The sequence below is a fragment of the Piliocolobus tephrosceles genome, chromosome 7 (assembly GCF_002776525.5).
Source record: "Piliocolobus tephrosceles isolate RC106 chromosome 7, ASM277652v3, whole genome shotgun sequence".
Taxonomy (NCBI): Eukaryota; Metazoa; Chordata; class Mammalia; order Primates; family Cercopithecidae; genus Piliocolobus; species Piliocolobus tephrosceles.
In genome coordinates, this window is record NC_045440.1 from 18,019,594 (window position 1) to 18,042,566 (window position 22,973).

The 22,973-nt window shown below is 42.0% G+C and overlaps 1 protein-coding gene across 8 annotated transcripts in view; it reads left to right on the top strand.

Annotated features, from left to right (window-relative positions):
* The window catches only part of INTS10 (integrator complex subunit 10), a 36,559-nt gene extending 18,463 nt beyond the window's left edge, over nucleotides 1–18,096 (top strand). For 4 of the 8 annotated variants that reach the window (XM_023216639.1, XM_023216643.1, XM_023216644.1 and 1 more), the window contains exons 13-18: nucleotides 3,018–3,126; nucleotides 8,972–9,051; nucleotides 10,212–10,374; nucleotides 11,759–11,852; nucleotides 15,233–15,310; nucleotides 17,679–18,096. In XM_023216639.1, coding sequence (XP_023072407.1) covers nucleotides 3,018–3,126; nucleotides 8,972–9,051; nucleotides 10,212–10,374; nucleotides 11,759–11,852; nucleotides 15,233–15,310; nucleotides 17,679–17,835 — 681 coding nt within the window. In that variant the 3' untranslated portion in view covers nucleotides 17,836–18,096. Of the gene's footprint in view, nucleotides 1–3,017; nucleotides 3,127–8,971; nucleotides 9,052–10,211; nucleotides 10,375–11,758; nucleotides 11,853–13,457; nucleotides 15,311–17,678 lie in introns of all 8 variants that reach the window. The other 4 variants (XM_023216645.1, XM_023216641.1, XM_023216642.2 and 1 more) reach the window with 2 other exon arrangements.
* The last annotated feature ends 4,877 nt before the right edge of the window (nucleotides 18,097–22,973 follow it).

Genomic DNA, 22,973 nt, shown 5'->3' on the forward strand with positions numbered 1-22,973 from the left:
TCTATTGTCACCACCCAAATCCATGCCTTTTAACTAAGTTTCTGGCCTATAACCCTTTTTCCAACCCTATAAAATTATGGTCATTGCTCTCTAAAATACTGCTTTCATCATTCCACTTAATTGAAGTATTGGCTTTCTTGGTGCTCAGTGTTGAACCCTGCTGTTGGCTGGGGAGTAGAAGCAGGGTGTGGGGAATATGGGATCCCTGCATTCAGGGGCGTATGGTTTGAGTTAGGGAAAAAAGTGTGTTTGTATGAGACAATGAAAAAATCAAATATTAGTTGGTAGTCCTCAGTCATAGGCACAATAGACATTCGGGGAAGGGCATTTTCTTTGTTGGATCCAAAGAGTCAAGGAAAGATTTATAGAAAAGATTGGCTGGAGATGGGCATCGAAGGATGGCAGCTCATAGCTCTGGAGTACGAGTCCTGGCCAGCTCTGTGACATTGACAGGTTACCTTACCCGGGCCTATCCAACTCTAGAGTTCAAGTTTTCAACTACCAGGCTGCCCATCTCTCTAAACTAGAGCTTCACAACCCTGTGGGCATAGGTGGGTTCTAGAGGTGTCAATATATGGATCCTGCAGCCTTTGGGGCAGTCAGCCATGACCTAGGGCTGCTGGGGCCACCCAAGGTCAACTGCTGCTAACCCTGAGCAGCCACACACAAATTACTTTCAGGGTGTGCCACAACATGAAAAGGGTTGGGAAGCATGGGTTTAAATCCCCGCTTCTGAGAGTTCAACGTTGAGAACACATGGACACAGGAAGGGGAACATCACACACTGGGGCCTGTCAGGGGGTCGGGGGCAAGGAGAGGGAGAGCATTAGGACAAATACCTAATGCATGCAGGACTTAAAACCTAGATGACGGGTTGATAGGTGCAGCAAACCACCAAGACACATATATATGTAACAAATCTGCACGTTCGGCACATGTATCCCAGAACTTAAAGTTTAAAAAAAAAATTACCCAGAGACCCAGAGATGTCTCTGGCCTTTTGCATAAAACAAAACAAAACAAAAAAAGCTCCACTTCCTCCTCTGGAAAATAGAGAACAAAAGGGTTTGCTTGACACAGATAAAGGCTCATTGCATGGAATCTGATTGTTGTTAGGAGAATTTGAGTAGATAGACGGGGAACGGTGATGCGGACTGTCTGGATCAAGGCCAGCCTGCACAGAGGCACTCGAGGCTCCTCTGCACCAGCACTGCATCCGTCCAGTGTCTCATCTCTGTCCTAGACCAAACCTCTGGCCCTCAAGTAAATCACCTGAACCCATACATAGCCCTTCCCCGTGTCTTTCTCTCCTGCTTGAAAGGCCTCTTTTCTGCATTCCAAATCCTCTATTTAAGGCTTATGTCAAGATAACCTTCCTGCCTGAAGCTTTTCCTGCTAGTTTCTCCTGTGTGTATTTTCTCCTGCATTTTAACTTATGCTGTCTCATACCCCTTAGACCTCTGCTACATGTTTTCTTTGTTAGTTTTTCAATGCAGTGAGTTAGTATCTTTCAGGCAGGGACATCTTTCTTTTGGCTGCTGCTGTGCTGTTGAACACCTCAGTACTTAATGCTTGGTTAATCTTTAAGTTTTGTTGTTTTTTTTTCTGGGATTCCCATAGTATTTATTTATTTATTTAATTATTATTGTTATTATTATACTTTAAGTTCTAGGGTACATGTGCATAACATGCAGGTTTGTTACATATGTATACTTGTGCCATGTTGGTGTGCTGCACCCATCAACTCATCAGCACCCATCAACTCGTCATTTACATCAGGTATAACTCCCAATGCAATCCCTCCCCCCTCCCCCCTCCCCATGATAGGCCCCGGTGTGTGATGTTCCCCTTCCCGAGTCCAAGTGATCTCATTGTTCAGTTCCCACCTATGAGTGAGAACATGCGGTGTTTGGTTTTCTGTTCTTGTGATAGTTTGCTAAGAATGATGGTTTCCAGCTGCATCCATGTCCCTACAAAGGACACAAACTCATCCTTTTTTATGGCTGCATAGTATTCCATGGTGTATATGTGCCACATTTTCTTAATCCAGTCTGTCACTGATGGACATTTGGGTTGATTCCAAGTCTTTGCTATTGTGAATAGTGCCACAATAAACATACGTGTGCATGTGTCTTTATAGCTGCATGATTTATGATCCTTTGGGTATATACCCAGTAATGGGATGGCTGGGTCATATGGTACATCTAGTTCTAGATCCTTGAGGAATCGCCACACTGTTTTCCATAATGGTTGAACTAGTTTACAGTCCCATCAACAGTGTAAAAGTGTTCCTATTTCTCCACATCCTCTCCAGCACCTGTTGTTTCCTGACTTTTTAATGATCGCCATTCTAACTGGTGTGAGATGGTATCTCACTGTGGTTTTGATTTGCGTTTCTCTGATGGCCAGTGATGATGAGCATTTTTTCATGTGTCTGTTGGCTGTATGAATGTCTTCTTTTGAGAAGTGTCTGTTCATATCCTTGCCCACTTTTTGATGGGGTTGTTTGTTTTTTTCTTGTAAATTTGTTTGAGTTCTTTGTAAGTTCTGGATATTAGCCCTTTGTCAGATGAGTAGACTGCAAAAATTTTCTCCCATTCTGTAGGTTGCCTGCTCACTCTGATGGGAGTTTCTTTTGCTGTGCAGAAGCTCTTTAGTTTAATTAGATCCCATTTGTCAATTTTGGCTTTTGCTGCCATTGCTTTTGGTGTTTTAGACATGAAGTCCTTGCCCATGCCTATGTCCTGAATGGTATAAAAACCCTAGAAGTTTTGTTTTTTAATGGCAAAGAATGGGTTATTGTTCCCTCCAAGGTCTAGTACATAGATTTGAGTCTTATTGTTTACTCTTTCTGTATTGACTGTTGAGCAGTGGTAATGATCACATAAAGAGGCAGAAATACAGACCTCCATGGACACATTGCCTGATTGTATGCTGCAAATATTTTGGTCCTTTGTTTATTTGATTTCAGTTCGGAAAGCTTCAAGTTAGTTCCTTTTTGGTCTCTTCCGCTTTAGTTGACATGTGAAAAAGTCCTTGATCTGATGTGCTACATGGTACTACCCATTCAAGATGGAGGCAAATCCCAGGAGGAACCCTCAAAAGTAAAGCCCAAATTCAGAAAAGGTACAGTGACATGTTTGATTATTATTTTGTAAAAATAGCTTTAGAAAGCCAGGCACGGTGGCTCACACTTGTAATCTCAGCTATTGAGAAGTCGAGGCGGGAGGATAGCTTGAGCCCAGGAATTTGAGACCAGCCTGGGCAATGTAGTGAGACCCCATCTCTTAAAAAATTTAAAAAGAAAAGAAAAGTAGTTTTAGAACCCAAGGCTGAACAATGTCTTACAGTTCCTAATGAGATAATACTGCTGCAGGGCTTGCCAAATTGTATAAAAAGTTAATCCCATTCCAAGTTTTTCCTTGGCTCTGATTTCATGAGCAGCTGTAAATGTCTTTCTTCCAAATCTCTCTTCACTTCCTGAGTTTGTTATCTCTTTGACAAATTTCAGTGAACTTTTTCCTATCTTTACAATTCTAGAAAAATATGTAGATGATTAATGAGGAGGTATCTGTCAGCATATCCCTCTGAAACCATTCTGAGCTTCACCTCAAGCTTTCTGTCAGCACATCCCTCTGAAACCACTCTGAGCTTCAGCTCAAGCTTCATGTTGCTTGAAAAATGAAACGTACAACTGATCTAAGTTGGTTAGAAAAAGATTCATAAATTAAACCTGAAGAAAAAGTTGGAAAGAGATACATAAATTAAACCTGAAGAAAATAGATGACAGGAAAGAATAATGCTAAGAGCAGAAATCAATGAAATAGAGAACATTAATAAAACTAGAAGTTTTCTTTGAAAAATATTATAAAATTGATAACCCCCTAACAAGATGGATCAGGAGGAGGTGAACATAAATTACCAATATCAGAAATGAAAAAGGGAATGTCACTACAAATCCTACTGCAATCAAAAGGACAGTAAAAGAATACATTATGAAAAACTTTATGCCAATAAATTCAATGACTTAGATGAAATGAAAAAGTTTCTTAAACACAATTTACCAAAATTGACACAAAAATGAAATAGAAAATCAGAATGTTCTGCCAGGAAATGGTGGCTCATGCCTGTCATCCCAGCATTCTGGGAAGCCAAGGAGGGCAGATCATTTGAGCCTAGAAGTTTGAGACCAGTGTGGGCAACATGGTGAAACCCCATCTCTACTAAAAATATAAAAATTAGCCGGAGGTGGTGGTACACACCTGTAGTCTCAGCTACTCAGGAGGCTGAGGTAGGAGAAGCATTTGAACCTGAGAGGCAGAGGTTGCAATGAGCCAAAATCACACCACTGCACTCTAGCCTGGGCAACACAACCAGACTCTGGAAAAAAAGAAAGAAAGAAAGAAAATAAATAAATCACAATGTTCCCTTAGCTATTAAAGAAATTAAATTTGTTACCAAAAACCTTCCACAAAGAATTCAGGTTCAAATGGCTTCACTGGTGAATTCTATCAAGAATTTAGGAAGAAACAGTGCCAATTCTACATAAACTCTTATCAGAAAATGGAGGAAGAGTCCCAATTCATTTTTAAAGGCTGACACAATAACCCTGATAGTAAAACCAAACAAGAGTATCACAGGAGAAGAACTTGAAAGGCCAGTGTCCACCATGAACTATAATAGGTGTCAAATCCTTAACAAAATATTAGCAAACTGAATACAGCAATATAGAAGGACAATCTATTATGACCAAGTGTACTAGGAATGCATAGGCATTTGAACATGCAGAAATCAGCGGCCAGGCGCGGTGGCGCATGCCTGTAATCACAGCACGCTGAGAGGCTGAGGTGGGAGGATCACGAGGTCAGGAGATCGAGACCATCCTGGCTAATGTGGTGGAACCCCATCTCTACTAAGAAATACAAAAAAGTAGACGAGCATGGTGGCAGGCGCCTGTAATCCCAGCTACTCTGGGGGCTGAGGCACAGGAATCGCTTGAATCCAGGAGGCAGAGGTTGCAGTGAGCTGAAATTGCGTCACTACACTCCAGCCTGGGCTACAGAGCGAGACTCTGTCTTTAAAACAAAAACAAAAACAAAAACAAAACAAAACAATCAGTGTAATTCACTCCATTGGCAGATAGAAGGAGAAAAATCATGACTGTCTTAATAGATGCATACAGAATTCAGTATCAGTTCAGGATAATAAAAATCTTAGCAAACTAGGAATAGAAAGAAACTATTTTTTAACATCAAACTTAACTATGAAATATTGAATGCTTTCCCCCACTAAGATTAGAAACAATACAAGGATGTCTGCCCCCACCACTTCTGTTCAATAATCTGGAGATTCTAGGCAGTACAGCAGGCAGGAAGAGTGAATAAAGGCTTAAAGATTCGACAAATACGACTACCTTTATTCACCGTTACGTATTTTGGCCAGGCATGGTGGCTGATGCCTGTAATCCCAGCACTTTAAGAGGCTGAGGCAGGAGGATTGCTTGAGCCCAGGAGCCCAAACCAGCGTGGGCAACAAAGTGAGATCCCATCTCTACAAAAAATTTAAAAATCAGCCAGACTTAGTGGTGTGAACCTGTAGTTCCAGCTACTCTAGAGGCTGAGGCAGGAGGATCGCTTGAGCTCAGGAGGTCAAGGCTGTGGTGAGCTATGATTGCGTCACTGCACTCCAGCCTGGGCGACAGAGAAAGATTTCCCTGTCTCCAAAAACAAAAACAAAAAAACCAACACAGTTACATATTTGGTTGTGTAAACTTGAGGGAATCTCCACAAATTCCCAAGGCTGGGCACAGTGGCTCACGCCTCTAATCCCAACACTTTGGGAGGCCGAGGCAGGTGAACCACTTGAGGCTAGGAGTTTGAGACAAGCCTGGCCAACATGATGAAACCCCATTTCTACTAAAAACACAAAAATAAGCCAGGTGTAGTGGCACACGCCTTTAATCCCAATTACTCAGGAGGTTGAGGTGGGAGAATCACTTGAATCTGGGAGGCGGAGGTTTCAGTAAGCCAAGATTACGCCACTGCACTCCAGTCTAGGCGGCAGAGTGACAGCCTGTCTCAAAAAAAAAAAGTTCCAAGACATTTTAGTGTATAAAATATCAATTCAATTTGTTTGCTATTAATAAGCAATTACAAAATGAATTTTTTAAGATACTCTTTCTAATAGCATCATAAAAACATAAAATACTTAGAGGTAAATTTAATGGAAGATATGCAAAACCTCCACTTTGAATATCACAAAATATTTCTGAGAAAAATGAAAGATTTTTGAAAATGGACAGATCATGTTTCCAGATCAGAAGATTCAATATTATTATGGTGCCATTTCTCCCCAAATGTATCTGTAGATTCAATGCAATTTCAACCAAAATTACGGTAGACTTTATGGTTTTTGGAGGTTTTTTGCTAGAAGTTCACAAAGTGATTCTAAAATATAAGTGGAAATATTATATAATCTAGAATAGTCAAAAGTTTTAAAAAAGACACAACTAAGTGACTTATACCACATAATAAAAAAACTTAATATACAAGCATAATAATCAAGGCAGAGTTGACAAAATATTGACATAAGAATGGAGAATCCAGAAATAGACCTGCATAGATTTGATCAAATGATTTTCAATGAAGGCATCAAAGTAATTCAATAGGGAAAGGAAAGACTTTTCAACCAGTGGTGCTGGAGCAGATTACTTTGTGTATGTTTGAAGTTTTCTACAACAAATTGTTTAAAAAAAAAAAAAATCTAGCCCAGACTTCTTCAAAAATTAAGTATTTCTGCAGAACAGAAAGTTTCTGGTTGAAACTCATGATCCTGTAGATGAAGACTCACAGCTTGAGAAACACTAAGGTGTACAACTAGGAGGCAAGGTATATAATTAGGTAACGACATGTTCAACTTGGTAATGCTAAGTTAGTTTCCAGAGTGGTTGCATGATTTTATATACCTTCCAGAAACTGATTAGGTGGATAAGACTGACCTAGCTGACTTCAAGACTTATTTTAAAGCTTTAGTAATTAAGATAGGGTAGTAATGGCACAGGGGTTGACCAGTGGAACAGCATAGAAAACTGAGAAATAGATGACATTAAAATTCAGTGGGGGAAGAATGAATTTATTCAGTAAGTAGTACTAGAACAATTTTTTATTCAAATGTAAAAAACGACAATAAAAAAAATGAGATCCCCTCCTTCACACTACATAGACATCCTGTAAATTTTAAGGTTGAAATGTGACAGCAGAAACTCCAAAACTTCTAAACTTTTAGAAGAAAATTTTAAAATAGGTTAGTAAATTTGATCACATTAAAATTAAAATACCAACAAAGGCTATTACAATCAAAGTGAAAAGATAAGCCATAGATTGCCAGAAAATTGTCTATCACACAAAATCAACAAAAATTTAGTATCCAGAGTTTTGAAAGAGCTCCTCCAGACCAATAGGAAGCAATTACCCAATCCCCATAGAGAAATAGGCAAAGGACAGGAACAACAGATTCAGAGGAGCAGAAATCCACATGGCCAAAAACTATTTGGAAAGATTCGCAACCTTTTGTCATATGGGCAATTCTGAATAGAACAATAAGCTACCATTTCACACAGCAGAATGCAAAAATTGAAGAGGCAATGACTGTTAGGATGTGAAGGAACACGGTGCCATGTGCTTCTGGGAGAGGTGTAAAGTCATGTAACCATTCTGGAAACCAACTTCACATAACCAAGTTGAACATGTCATTACCTAATTATTACACGTACCTCACCTCCTAGTTGTATACCTTAGATTAGTGTTTTTCAAGCTATGAGTCTTCATTTACTGGGTCAAGAGTTTCAACCAGAAATTTTCTTTTTTAATGAGATAGAATTTAATAATATTTTTAAAAGACATCTCAGATAAGAAGAGAGACTATTATTTCATGCACCTTTTGTTTTGGATATATCACATTATGTAAGTATGTGTGTAAAGGATCCCATGTGAAAAAATATATTTATTTATTGCTATCTTGCCTCTGAGCAGAGAAAGATAACAGACATAAAGAACACAGACCAAAAAGGAAAGATCGGGATCTTGCTTTGAAAGCTGTTGCTTAAAGTTATTTCCACAAATGTATGAGAATATGTAAGAATGTGTATTTATCACTGTAATAGTGAAAAATTGGAAATGTCAATATCCCCTGTAAAAAGAATGGATGCATCAATTACAGTATATGTAGACAACAGAACTATTATAACACTGAAAATGAATGAACTGGAGCTACATGTATTGATACATCAATTACAGTATATGTAGACAACAGAATACTATTATAACACTGAAAATGAATGAACTGGAGCTACATGTGTTGATATTAATCAGTTAATAAATCTGAACCACATGAAGTTGAGTAAAAAAAGCAGTTTGCAGAAGGATACATACAAAATGACACCATTTATACAGTAGACCGAAAGCACGCAGAACAATCCATTGTTGCCTATGTGTGTAAAGTCACAGGATTGACAACCACTGCCTTCAGAATTATGGCTACCTCTGGGATGGAAGAGAATGGGATCAGAGAAGGATACACAATAGGCTTTAACTGATTTTGTGATTACTGATATTAGAAATGTTTAAAATTAAAATATTAACATTTCTTGAAGCTGAGTGGTGAGCACACCAGTGTTTATCATATTCTCTGTATATAATTTGCTGTATATTTGAAATGTTTTCTCATAAAAGGTATTTAACCAAGTTTAGGAAAGAATATTGATAAATGAAATCTAGAGACCATCAAAAGCCAGTTTCACCATCACAAAGTATAATTGTGTTTCAACTATATTTGAAATCGTGTGACTGTTGCATATTCTTTGTTTTTGTTTTTGTATTTTATTATTTAAAGAAAGCATCTTAAACAGTTGCTTTTCAAAACTGTTTTCTTTGATCATAACATGCATTAACCTAACATTGTGGACTTCTGTTAGGTTCGGATCTGAAGCTCCTGCCATGTACCAGCAAAGCTATCATGCCATACTGCCTGCATTTAATGTTAGCCTGTTTTAAGGTAAGCTCAAAGTTGATTAGCTTGAAAAAAATTTCATTTCAAATATTATTCTCATGACTTGAGAACTTGAGAACCTTGTTAACGATTGTTATTTTAGTACTTTCAAGAGCAGCCCAAACAGTTAGAAAAGCACATGGGCTAGTAATTAACAAATCTTTATTAAATAATGACTGTGCTAGGCAAAGAGAGGTCAGAAGTTCTCCCCGTCCTCGAAAAGTGTAATAGTAGGACAGATATGCAAATAACCTTGACTGTTGTAGTGTTTGGTAAATATTTTATCAATATAAATACATTAGCTACAAAGAAAGGGAATACAAATTGTGGTTGGGTCCACGGAGGGATGATGAGTTTGTCATTGTAAAGATGTGCTAGATGAAGCATGTTAGGCGTAGAGGTAAACACCAGTAACAGCCCAACAGCTGAGAAAGTTCCAGGACTTGAAAGAACACCAAGGCCCTTGGCTGCAGGTAGATAGAGCACAGCCTTAGAGCAGGGAGGCTTCATTGTTTCTAGAACGTTTGTCAGCCAGAGAGTAAAACACTGGGACTCCACTTCAGTGCAGTAACTCCCAAACTTAACTCATCATCCATATCACTTAGGGCAACAAAAATAATTTAAAGTGTGATTTTATGCATAACCGCTCATTTGAAACAAAAACTCTTATGACCATTTCTCTAGTTCATACTTCTGCTTATTTCCTTGTGGCTCATTGCCTTTCCTTCTCCCCAATCCCATGTTCTCTGCAAAGAGTTCTCTTCTAGATGGCCTCTTGCCCACCTTCTGCTCCCATCTGCTCCCCTTCAAAGAAATCTCCAGATTTATTTCTCCATTACACAGGATCAATCAAAGTTCTCTACCCCTGATTCCCGTATGCAAAAGCTTCAGGCCCACCCATGTCCGACTCCCATCTACACACACTGCCAGCAGCTGTGCACAGCCCAGAGGGAGCCTGAGGCTTCTTTGGTTAGAATCCACCTTCCTTAGAAGGCAGCTGTGATGTTTACCAGCTATTTCGTTTTGCCTTTGTTTCCTTCTTACTCTAATGACCTTTATCACACATTTGCACATACAGCATGTTTTTGGAAAGTGATGTTTGGTATATTTCAGATTACCCTGTGACTTCCCTTTCCTTCTATCTTGTATAAATCTTTGTCTTGCAGCTTAGAGCTTTCACAGACAACAGAGACGACATGGCATTGGGGCATGTGATTGTGTTGCTTCAGCAAGAGTGGCCACGGGGCGAGAATCTGTTCCTGAAAGCTGTCAATAAAATTTGCCAACAAGGAAATTTCCAATATGAGAATTTTTTCAATTACGTTACAAGTATCCTTTTTTCTTGTTGAAGCATAACACATTCTGATTTTCTTTAGAATGAATACATGATACGAAAAGAATGAACCATTCTGGATGGAAATAATGATTTTTACTATTTTGCAGCGAAGAGAAGGAATGGGGATTAAAACCGGGGCTGTGGCAGTTGATCTTGTGAAAGTCGTAAAAGACATGATTCAAGGAATTGGGAATCTTACCACCCTCTTCCGTTTTCCACTGCTAGCTGACTTCTCAGAAGGTTCCCAAAATGCCTCCAGTAATAGCCTACAGGTTGCTGATAGGTCCAGCCTGCCTGGTTCAGCCATGGAATATAATACTAATAGTTCCTCTTCTTCCATCTATCAAAAGAATGCCTCCTGTGGCCTCTGGGGACAGTGGCTGTGCCCTCCAATCACTTGTTAGGGCACCCTGCCATAACTGTCTTACCTACCAATGAGTACCCACCAGAGATGCTGCACAGCACAGGAGCTGCTTCTGACATTAGGTCATGCTTTTATTTCACACTGTTTATTAGGGAAAGACCTTTGAATTAAAGGTTATCAATTTGGGTGTTTTTACTTCATTGCTTATTTTATTACATTATTTCTGAATCACAAGGAATATAAATGATATGCTTGTTCAGGTGCTCAGGGCAATAGTTTTTATTTTTGTTTTGTTTTTTTAGAGTCAGGGTCTTGCTGTGTCACCCAGGCTGGAGTGTAGTGGTGTGATCATAGCTCACTGCAGTCTCAAACTCTTGGGCTCAAGAGACCCTCCTGCCTCAGCCTTCTGAGTAGCTAGGACTGCAGGTGTGCACTGCGATGCCAGGCCAAAGTAATAGTTTTTAACCTTTTTTGGGACAGATATCTTTTGAGAATCTGATGAAAGTTACATAATTTTTCACTAGAAAAATGCATACATGAATGTCATCGACGTATTGCATAAAATTTGGGTGACTCACAGAAGCTTCCTCCTCTGATGCATCTAAAGATCCTTGCACCCCAGCTATGAAGAAGTAATTACTTTATTTTTATGAATTTTATGTTCTGTAACACCAAACAATCCTCCCTATTCTCACCACCTCTTTCATTTCTTATTAAGAAAACAAAAGGATTTTGCTCTTGTGACCATGTAGTATTAATTATCATCGATACGGAAAACATGTTGCCCTCATGCTCTTTAGCCTGGCACATCTCCTGCCAAGAGTTATCTGTGCAAGGGAGCTTGGTGGGTATAAGAATGAGGTTTTGGAATCAGACAGATCTGGGTTCAAATACAGAATCTGCAGTTAGTGGGGTGGCAATGGGCACGTTACTCAACTGCCGAGACCGCATTTCCTCATCAGAGAGAACTGGCACCTGTTTTTACCTGTGGTTAACCTGAATCTGGCCTGCAGATATTGATATGCTGGAGGAATTTGCCTACTTGAGAACCCAGGAAGGTGGGAAAATTCATCTGGAATTACTACCCAATCAAGGAATGCTGATCAAGTAAGCATGCTCTCTTTTGCTCTTCCATGCTGAGTGCTCACCTTTTGTGTCTCTGTATGAAGTATTTGTAAATGTCTATACCTATCAGAACTTTAATACAAAGGACTTTGAACCTGGTCTCTGTTCTGACAGTCAGTTTGATTCTGGGTTATCTTTTGAAAAACTCGCATTTCCTTAACTACATTTCTTAAAACACTTTGCTTAAATTGGGTATTTTTGTCACATTTGCAACTTTTTCACTGGACAAAAGTCTCATTCATGAGATCTTTTCCTTTCAAAAATTTATAGGGTGATTCTGTAAGTTTCTGATTAGTCACAGAGTGCCTTTAATTAAGAACAGCTGTGTGGCCAGGCGTGGTGGGTCACACCTGTAATCTCAGCACTTTTGGAGGCCAAGGCGGGCAGATCACCTAAGGCCAGGAGTTCAGGACCAGCCTGGCCAACATGGTGAAACCCCGTCTCTACTAAAAATACAAAAAAAAAAAAAAAAAAAAAAATTATCCAGGTGTGGCGGTGGGCGCCTATAATCCCAGCTACTTGGGAGGCTGAGGCAGGAGAACTGCTTGAACTCAGGGGCCGGAGGCTACCGTGAGCCAAGGTCACGCCATTGCACTCCAGCCTGGGCGACAAGAGTGAAACTCCATCTCAAAAAAAAAAAAAAAAAAAAAACAGCTGTGCTTAATTAAAATTGTGCTGTGTTAGAAAAATTCTTTAGGAAAAACTACAGACTTTTCATTTATAAACTACCTATGAAGCCCTCCTATGCAATCCTCATTACTTACACAACACAAAGTATTCATAGCCAGGTGTAGTCCCTCTAAGAACACACCTGTCCCAAGAAATGATGGTGGGAGTGGTTGGTCTCCACCATAGTCCCCTGAACCCACAAGATGTTACGAAAATTCCAGGTTGGCCCAGATGAAAATGCCAAATTAGTGACCATTTATGATTTTTAAATAGCTCATAAATCTTGCTTCTCTCCTTCAATCCTCATTGTAGTTTCGGTAATATATCCTCTCTGCTGTAAATGCCACGTGTAGTTTTATTTTCATACTTCCTCCTTTGCTTCCTGCACATTCAATGTGTCTGTAAGTCAGTGTTAGAGTTTCTGCAAGAGACTGAATCCTGAATGAGAAGAAAGTGCTGCTAAAACTAAAAACATTTTTCTTTTTCCCTCAATTATGGAATAAACTAGTTTTCAGTTGTTGAAAGCAAAACTCCACATCTTGTTCTATCTTGATAGTCTTAGAAATGCCGAGGGAAAGAAGTAAGAAATGTTCATTTTAGATTGCTGTAACCTCAGTAATTTGCTGTATAGCAAACATTTTTTTTATGTCTAGCAAGAATAGGGTCTTGTGGAATCCATTCTCAAGAATGGAAAGATTAAGTGGTTTTTTTCCCCTTCCTGTTATAAGTGTTATTAAATTATAAACTTTTAAAGCAAAAGAACAATGCTCTTTTAAAAAATCTGCAAGACCTTTCTGCATTGGGTTGCTTAAGCAGGATGGACAAGGACTGGCATCTTCCCATCCCCATTTACTTTGCTAAGATGGTGAATCGAAACTATGGGAAGAATAACCCTGTTGTTCAAAATATTCTCAACAGTGTTTGGGGATAAAGATTACCTTTGGATACGGAAGCCCAGGTAACCCCTTTTGTATTGTGATTTGTTTTCTAGACTTTGAAACTGGATGTACAAATACAGCCTGAATCAAGCTTTTTAGTTAATTCCCATCAGCAGTCACCATACGAGTTAATACAGAGACAGCCAGAGTGGAACTGAAGTCTGTGTACGTAGGATTAAACCTACGGATGATTATCACTTTACCTAGATAATGCGTAACTACTCGTGCAGGTGTGAGAGACGGATTGTCAAAAAATCAACAGTTGAACCTCAGACTTCATTGTACTGAACCTTTCTTCTTTTACCAGTTTGTACTGAGCTGAAGAGTGACAGAAGTCCAGGTGGACAAACCCTAGGATGAGGAATGAGAGCAAGGGAGTGTTGGGTACCAGCTAGTGTCACAGGGAAGAGTGTTTGGAGCTGTTTGTGTAAAGGATACCCATCATGCACTCTAACTAGTGAGGGATAACTCCAGGCTCTGCCACCTTGATCAATATGACCGTTAATTTCTTCTAACTTTCTATAGAAGACAAGCCTCTTAGGAAGGCTGCAGTTTCATCAGTTTGGAAGCAGGAATAGGGATTATTCCGTAGTGATCTGACCATTTAGGGCTTTGCCCAGTCTTCACTGTGTGAATCTCAAGGTTAATTACTGATGCCTAAATTAACATGGTAGAAAGCACATTGCTTAAGGCAGACAGCTCTTCCTAACTGAGGAATGGTTGGACTCTTCATTAAACAATCTAAATTCCTTTTCCCTTTGGGTTCCAAACAAGTTCTCTGAAGCCATTACAGACCTTTTGGGTGGTCCCTCCAGATGAGTGGCAGAGATGTTGTGAGCAGTGTACACTTCTCCCCGGGGGTAAGGCTGTGAGTCTGCCCTAGCTGTGGCATCTGGGATGCAAGCAGGTACAGTACCAACACTGAAGGCACCCGGTGCTTCCCTCGAAGGAGGGAGAAGCTCTTAATCTGTTATACAGACCTTTTGCTCTTAAGTATTTTAAAATAGAGAAATGTTTCTGTGCTGATAAATGCAGTATCTTAGTTGTATTAGAGTGCATTAAAATGGAAAACAATGTCCTACTTATACTCTGAATAGGGTGGATAATAATGTTCTATGAGGTGATCACCAGCTAATATACTAAATCTTTGTTGTTACAGAATTCTGCACAGCCATGGGTCCCGGACTCTTATTTTCCCCCATCTGTTCTCGATATGTTTTTGAAATTCAAACTCACCCTTTTTTTTTTTTTTTTTAATCAAAAACATTGCCAGACCATTTAGTCCTCTTGGAAGGGCCTCTCCGGTGGGGCTTCAATCCTGTTAAAGATGGTTACCAGACATCACCAGGTTGAATGCTGGGACTGGTGTACCGTGAGAAGAGTGGAAAGTAAAGAGGCTGGCTTTGAAAATGTGTCTTCTCAAAGGCTGCCCCTACTCCCTGTTGCCATTCAGCTGCATTCCATCGTCCTCTTCCTCACTGGTCGCTTTTTATACCACATCCAAAGGGGGCTGAGCTCTGGGACCAGGAACTGAGACGCCTCTGGACATGCACCAGCAGCAGCGGGTGCAGTGAGGGCTGGCTAGCTTCTTCCCAGTCTCCTTAAACACCCAGCCACGGCCAGGGGCTTGTTGAGGTTAACGAGTTTCTGTTTAGTCTGCTTCCAGTCTTGTGTATTTTCTCTGGAGTGTTGTTTTTGCAGTGCAGGGTGAGTCGGTGTGGGTGTTTGAATGCTGCTGTTTGCTGTTTTTTAAAGGCCTTCTAGCCCTCCCATGGGGTTGCTGCAGCAGGAATTCTTACCTGTGCTTCAGCCCAGCATACAGACTGCTGACAGGTACCAAGTGGAATAAACGCCCGCTCATAGTGTGCTGTTTGTCAACATGTTCACTGCCCATGGTTCTCAGCTCTTTGTTCCTCAGTGCTCTTTTTCATGCTTTATTTTTTAATTTGTTCTGCATTTTGGCAAACCATCTGGTTGTAATATTGTAACATTTCTTATTTTTTTCCATAAGTTGCCAGTGTGTTTGTGTTCGATTTAAAAATCATTATGGATCTAGAAAAAAAATGAAAGCTATTTAAAACTGTATTCAATTACGTGCACATTAGCTTAGGTGCACTATGATTCTCCTTTGATAAAACGTTAAGGCTTTTGATCATATACATTTAAGGATGCTGACGTTTATTTTAAGTACATTTTTACTTGTGGATATTCATACGAGTGACCAGTCGTTATGGTCATATTAACAATTAGTTGCCTGGTATCTAAATAGGCACTAATGTGGTTTTTTTCCTGCTACTGATGTTTTTTGAGACCTTACCTTTCTGAATTGAAAATATTTGATAGGCTAAAATGCCACATTTATTAGCTGGTTTATCCTATTCTTAAACCACAAAAGCTTACTCATTCTCTTTTTCATCCAAACTTACCAGAGTGATAGTGGCTCTAATAGAAATATAATTGAATTGTGCCACTCTTTATATACGGAGATAATACAACTGGACCCTGATCAGGAGAATGTAGCATTTAGTTATATTTTTAGTGGTATTAAAAGCAGGGTTTATTAGCCAGGCCTGGTGGCATGTGCCTGTAATCCCAGCTACTTGGGAGGCTGAGGCACAAGAATTGCTCGAACCCAGGAGGCAGAGGTTGCAGTGAGCTGAGATCATGCCACTACACTTCAGCCTGGGTGACAGAGCAAGACGCCATCTAAAAAAAAAAAAAAGGGAGGGTTTACCCTTTAGCTAACCGCCTGCAAATGCCAGTAACCTCCACATGGTCAGAGGGTCAGCCCCAATTTGAGGCTGCAGCCTGGGACCCAGATGAGCAGTATCTCAGGGCAGCATAAAATGATTTCCATCTATCCCAGTGGGACCTCACTGACGCTATGTCCTAACTACTGAGCTACCCACCCAGACCTGATGAGAGACAGTCACAAAGAACTGTGCATTAACCCCACGGCCCTGCTGTTTTCCTCTGTAGTTCTTTAAAACATCCACGGGCATTAGAAGGTTCTGTAATAGCTTTACTTATCTAACAAAGCTGGATTTTGTTTTTTTCATCTGTCGTTTTACAACTTGGTGACTCCTGTTGTCCATATTTGATATGATAATTAATACAAGTTTTTAAAAACAGAAACATTTTAGAGTAATTTCAACGCTTTTATCTTGCCCAGAACATAAAAAGTCTTCAGTTTCAATCCGTATAACTTCGTGTGAGGGAAATTAGCAGCAGGGTGGGAAAGAGAGGTGACTTTTATTTGTCTGAGTCTACCAAATTGCTGAACTAGTAAGGTACAACTCCCTTCCTCTTAGCTGAGCTGACTGATTTTTGCTAGATTTTTCTTTTCCTTTCTTCATTTTGTTTCTTCTGTTTCCTGGGATTTCATGTGTGATTTCCTTTTCTAAAGCACAACTTTTGGGGCGTAGTTAGAGACCTTTTTTGCCTGTGTCCCCACCACCCCTTCCACACACGTGCAGGTCTCCCCTGAGCACCTGGACAGCATAGGACCACGCAGTCCACTGCCTCTGCCCCTCAGAGATTCTGTCTCTCTCTCCCGACCTGTGCCACATTCTCGTGTCAGGACCCCAGTTCCCCCTGCGTTTTCTCCAACATATGAGAGTCTAGATGGGCACGGCATTTAGAGGAGCTGCCCTGTTCTGGTGTCCTGGGGAGAGAGATGTGCTCGTGACCCAGCTATGCAGGAGCCCTGAACCTTTCTGGGAGCACCAGCTGCGGGGGCCATGGTGGGAGCTCACTTGGGTGATTGGCCCATTCAGGTCTCCCTCCTCGTTGCTGCTGCCTCTGGAGGGTCTGCTGGCCTGGCTGGACACGAGCTCTTTGTAGCCAGTATGGACTGGACCCATTTGGCCCTAAGTAACTGAATTGTGTACTAGTCAGCAGTAGGGATGCCTAACACCAGAGTTTCATTGATTCAAAGGCAAAGCAGGTGGCATTTCACTGAACACTTAAATGTTTGAAATAACCTTTTATAGAGTGGGAAAGATGTCTGTCTAGTTTTAAGTCTTTCTGAAAAGGAATGGGCTGGAATGTTTGGTTGGTTGCAGCTATTCTTGTGTTCTTTTTAAAATATCTTAACTTATACGTAGATATGGGGCAGGCTTTATTCCTACCCAAGTAGCAGCAATCAGTGATGCTGGTGCTAACCCCTGGTCTTTGTCTGTTTCCCTATTGCTGACCTCAGGCACCACACGGTAACGCGAGGCATCACCAAAGGCGTGAAGGAGGACTTTCGCCTGGCCATGGAGCGCCAGGTCTCCCGCTGTGGAGAGAATCTGATGGTGGTTCTGCACAGATTCTGCATTAACGAGAAGATCTTGCTCCTTCAGACTCTGACCTGAGTGGAGACCTTTCCACCAGACACAGCTCGGGACTGTGTCATTTTGGGAGACGACACCCAGCAGTGATTGACGTGGCACGCAGCCGTGGTCATTGTTGCTGTTACAAAGAAGAAAACCAGCTGAGTTCTAACTCCTTGGTTGCTTAAAAGTAGTTCGCAAGAGTCTGAGAAGCTATCTCTATTTTTAAGAGTCATTTTTTGTAATTTTTGTAAAACAAAGACCCAATCTGTTTTGTAAATAAAAATCATCCTAAACTTTGAAGTTTTTAAAAATTTCTTTTGATTCTTAGGAGTTTTTGAACAGGGGTGTATTTTTCTTGTTGTCTAAGCATATAGCAAGGGGGAAAATCCAGCATAACTGAAGTGAGTAATGAATTTTACTAATACAGGTACTTAAAAGACATATGTCTTCCATGATCTTAAGATTTTATTTTTCATAGTTAGGCTTTGGTCAGTATTACATGTCAACATCGTATTAGACGTTTTCATTCAGGTGGTCTATTTTTCAGAAACAAGGTCTCGCTCTACACCCAGGTTTGAGTGCAATGGCACGATCCTAACTCACTGCAGCCTCAAACTCCTGGCCTCAAGCAATCCTCCTGCCTCAGCCTCCCAAGTAGCTGGGACTACAAGCATACACCACCATGCCCAGCCATTTGTTTTTAATTTTATGTAGAGACAGGGTCTCACCATGTTACCCAGGCTGGTCTCAAACATCTGGCCTCCAGCAATCCTCCCACCTCAGCCTCCCAAAGTGTTGGGACAACAGGCATGAGCCACCATACCTTGCCTCATTCGGGAAGTTTTAACACCAAAAACATTTATGTAAAAAATGAACTTGAGCCTGACCTCTCCCCACTGATGGTCCCCTGAAGGAGAGGTGCTCAGGGCTGCTGAAAAAGCCCAGGACAGGAAGTGGAGGTGAGAGGCGAGGTGAGCCGAGCAGCCTCCCCACTGCTGTTGGGCTCCAGGAAGGCCCTGCTGCTGTGCCAGGGTGGCCCACTGGTTTCTACCCAGGGGTTTTGGAGCCAGGTGGCCTTGTGTGGCTTTGCATCCTGGCTTTGCCCTGCCCTTTACTTGCTATGTGACCGTGGACAAGGTAACTTCTGTGTGCGTCAAGCTGTTTTTCTGAAAACGGAGCTGAATTGTCCTCCCCTCGCTGGTTGTTGGGAGGATGAAATGTTGCTCCCTGTGAAATGCTTGGGAGGGGCCCTTGAGTGTAGTTAGTGCTGGCCAGTATTAGCTATTAGGCTAGATTTTTTTTTTAGTTAGACTAATTTTATTTTCCTTTTGCTCTTCATGAAATAATATAGCAAACGTCAGTAAAATTTGTTTCAAGGGAGTATTTAAGAATGAAAGAGCTAAGAAGTTTTGCAGTTACTCTGCGTAAAAGGTCTTAGAAATCTTTTCTAAATAAAGATCCTTTTTATAGCTATATTAAAATCAATAAGATGGTTTAAATAAGAGACATCTGATCTCAAAAATAGCTTGTTTTGCGGTATTTGTTAGTGTAATATGAGTTTATTAAAGATACATAAGCAATTCTTTTTTTTAATCATGGGATGTGCTGTCACCTAAAACCTCCCAAATTAAACACTCTTACCTTTTGGCTTTCTAACACTGTATTAGGGTTCTCCAGAGGGACAGAACTATTGGATAGATGTATACATGAAAGGGAGTTTGTTAAAGAGAATTAGCTCACATGATCAGAAGGTGAAGCTCCACAGCAGGCCGTCTGCAAGCCGAGGAAGAAGGAAGCCCGCAGTGGCTCAGTCCAAGTCCAAAAGCCTCAAAAGCGGGGAGGCCAACAGTGCAGCCTTCAGTCTGTGACCAAAGACCTGAGAGCCCATGACCAACCACTGGTGTAAGTCCAAGAGTCCAAAGGCCAAACAACCTGGAGTCTGATGTCCAAAGGCAGGAAGCATCCAGCACAGGAGAAAGATGAAATCCAGAAGACTCAGCAAGCCAGCTTATCCCACCTTCCGCCTACTTTGTTCTAGCCTCGCTGGTGTCTACCCAGCTTGAGGGTGGGTCTTTCTCTCCGGAGCCACTGACTCAAATGTTAATCTCCTCTGGCAACAGCCTCACAGACACGCCCAGAAACAACACCAGCTATCCAGGTATCCTTCAACGCAACCAAGTTGACACCTAATATTAACCATCACGAACAGCTTCCTCAGCTCGGTGTTTGGGGAGCAGTGCACATCACAACAAGACTTGCTGATACCCAAAAATGTAGGCACTAGCTATGAAAGGATTAACCATCTTTTTAAAAAAGCAGTGGTGCCACTTCTCTGTGAAGAGGCTGTAGAGAAAGGGTCACAGAATAAAATGGAAACTCAGACTGACTCTGCAGAAAAGGAAGGAGCTGGCAGAAAACTGCAGACCTCTTGGCACATAATGGCTCCATCCAAATCACTGCACTAAGAGACCTGACCAAACTCTAGCTTGGCTACCAGCAGCTTAAGGTCATGACCTCAGTCCCGCTTAAAATGCCTGCCTGAGAAAGCTCCATGCCACCAAAATTCATTCCAGACCAAAACAGGTGATAGGCAGGCAGGCCCCTGGACTCTCTCTTAGAATAGTTACTTTAGAAAGGTTGCAATTATACATTCTTTGCCCTTTGAGATGCAAAGCGACCACCCAGAGCTGTTTTCTCAAGAACCCCAGAGCCGGCTTTTTGAAATCCATTCAGGGAGACAACTCTTGCTCCCAGTCCCTGTGGGAGGGAACATTTGAGCTGGGTTTAGACCACTGTAACATTTAGACTCCTACAGGAGATGTACTGTTGCCATGGCAATCCTGCTCCCTGACAAAGGAACTGCAGGCTCAGGCTTTTGGTGTCTGCTTGTCTGAGTAACCAATGGGGCAAAAGTTACCATCGGGGTGACCTTAAGGCAGAAGATAGAGTGGTGCATAGGAGGCTTGACTGACCTTGGATATCTCGTCCCAGACATTCCCTCCCAGGGCAGCGCGGTGCACCCTGCGTGCACAGCATCCTCCTGCGCTTAGGTCCATCTGCTTATAGAGTCTCTACTGGGAAAAGGGGCACTGCCAGAAAGAGGCACCCGCCCCTCGCTCGTCAGCAAACGCAGGTTCCTGGGGAAACTGATGCTAGTTTGTAAAGGACACGCCTCTGGGTTTCCTAAGCAGCAGAACGCCTCCCTCACTGCAATCCATTGAAAGTCAGTCCTGGACACTGGGGTTTGTCCACCCACGTGGAGGCTCCAAGCATCTATGCATCTATCCCTCTCAATCCCCAGGACTTCGGTCCCAGAGCCACACTGTGGGGCGGCAGTGATCAGGTAGCCTCCTGGCAACCCAACTCAATGCGCTGCCTCCTCGTCACCCTGCCAGGATGCACCCTGGGCTAGGACAAAGTTGGGGAGTGATGGGGACAGCAGAGACGGATGGCTAGCCCCTGCATCCTCAGGGCTGACCAGCAGTCTGCCAGGCTCGGTCTCTCTTCTGTAGCCCATCAACCCCCAAAGACTCACATCGATGGGCCCCTGCCTGCCTTAGGCCAGGGGTCCCCATTAGACTCTAGCCGAGGGACAGCCCATTGAGACAGTGGACTAGCTCAACGCTTCGAGCTGCTGGGTCGACCAGTTGTCCAGCTCCCGCCTTAGAAGAGAGGCCAGGGCCAACCTAGGAAGGGGCCCACGGGGACCCAGACTGGCAGCGGGGACAAAGCAGAGAATCATTCCTCAGGTTGGGTGGGGCCCAAGGTTTATGGGAAAAATGTTATTAGAAATATTTACCTGTAAATATGAAATCACATAAATTGTAATACAGTCTTCTATAACATGAAATATAAATTGTAGAGGTTATAAATGATAAGTTCATGTGAAAAACAAATAAACATGTGAACAGTTATTTTTATTTTTTTAGAGACAGGGTCTTGCTCCGTCACCCAGAGTAACAATCCCCCTGAAGTGCAATGGTGCGACCATGGCTCACCGCAGCCTCCTGTGCTTAAGCAGTCCTTCCGCCTCAGCTTCTGAGTAGCTGGGACCACTGGCATATACCATCATGGCCGACTAATTTTAAAATTTTTTATAGAGATGGGGTTTCACCATGTTGCCCAGGCTGGTCTCGAACTCCTGGACTCAAGAGAACTGGCCACCTCCGCCTCTCAAAGTGCTAGGATTACAGGCATGAGCCACTACGCCAGGCCTGAAGTTATTTTTTTCACTGTCACTCATCATGATTGTAACTATCTCTGTTATTATGATTATTTGTAGTCAAAGCTACAGCAATAAACATGCTGAGTTCAGCTCTCTGTCCACACAGGGGTCCCACCCATGGGAGGCAATGGAGGAGGGGTTCAGGGCTCAGAATGTCTAACCTTGCAGGGCACCACTGTCCCCCACCCACAGCTGACCCTGGCCCAGGGTCCTCTAGAAAAGAAAATGTTGAGGCCTCCCTGGACTGTGGGGGTTGGCCTCCTCCAACCCAGCTCCAAGGTGGAGGCCAGGGCCATGCCGGGCAGTCTCGGCCAGCCCTGGGCCAAGAAACGCAACCCAAGGTAAGTAGAGCTGCGGCCGGGTGCCCCCACCACCTGCAATGGCTTCTGTGGACCCAAGACTTTTGCATCCCTTGCCAGGAACAAGCTGGCGACTGCTTTTATTTAATCCATGAATGTCAACTAGATGGCCAGACCTGACCCTGGTAAAATGGGGGTGGGAATGGGCTGGGGTTGGTGCAAAAGGGCAGCTAGAGCGTTAAAACTGAGATTCAGTCCTCGGATGCAGGGTACAGGCTGGGGTGTCAGGTGTGGGAGCAACTCAGGAGGTTTATAGTAATGAGAATATTTTTTGTTATTTATAAATATAATTGTAATTATTAATACATATATAATTATGTAAGTACTATAAATACATAACTTTATTATACATAAACTATATATAAAATACAAAATATTTATCTATAAATTATATAATACATGTGTATGTTATATAAATTTTGTTTTTGTTTTTGTCTTTGGGACTGTCTTGCTCTGTCACCCAGGCTGGAGTTCAGTGGCACAGTCTTGGCTCACTACAACCTCCACCTCCCGGGTTCAAGTGATTCTCCTGTCTCAGCCTCCCAAGCAGCTGGGACCACAGGCACATGCTACCACACCTGGCTAATTTTTAT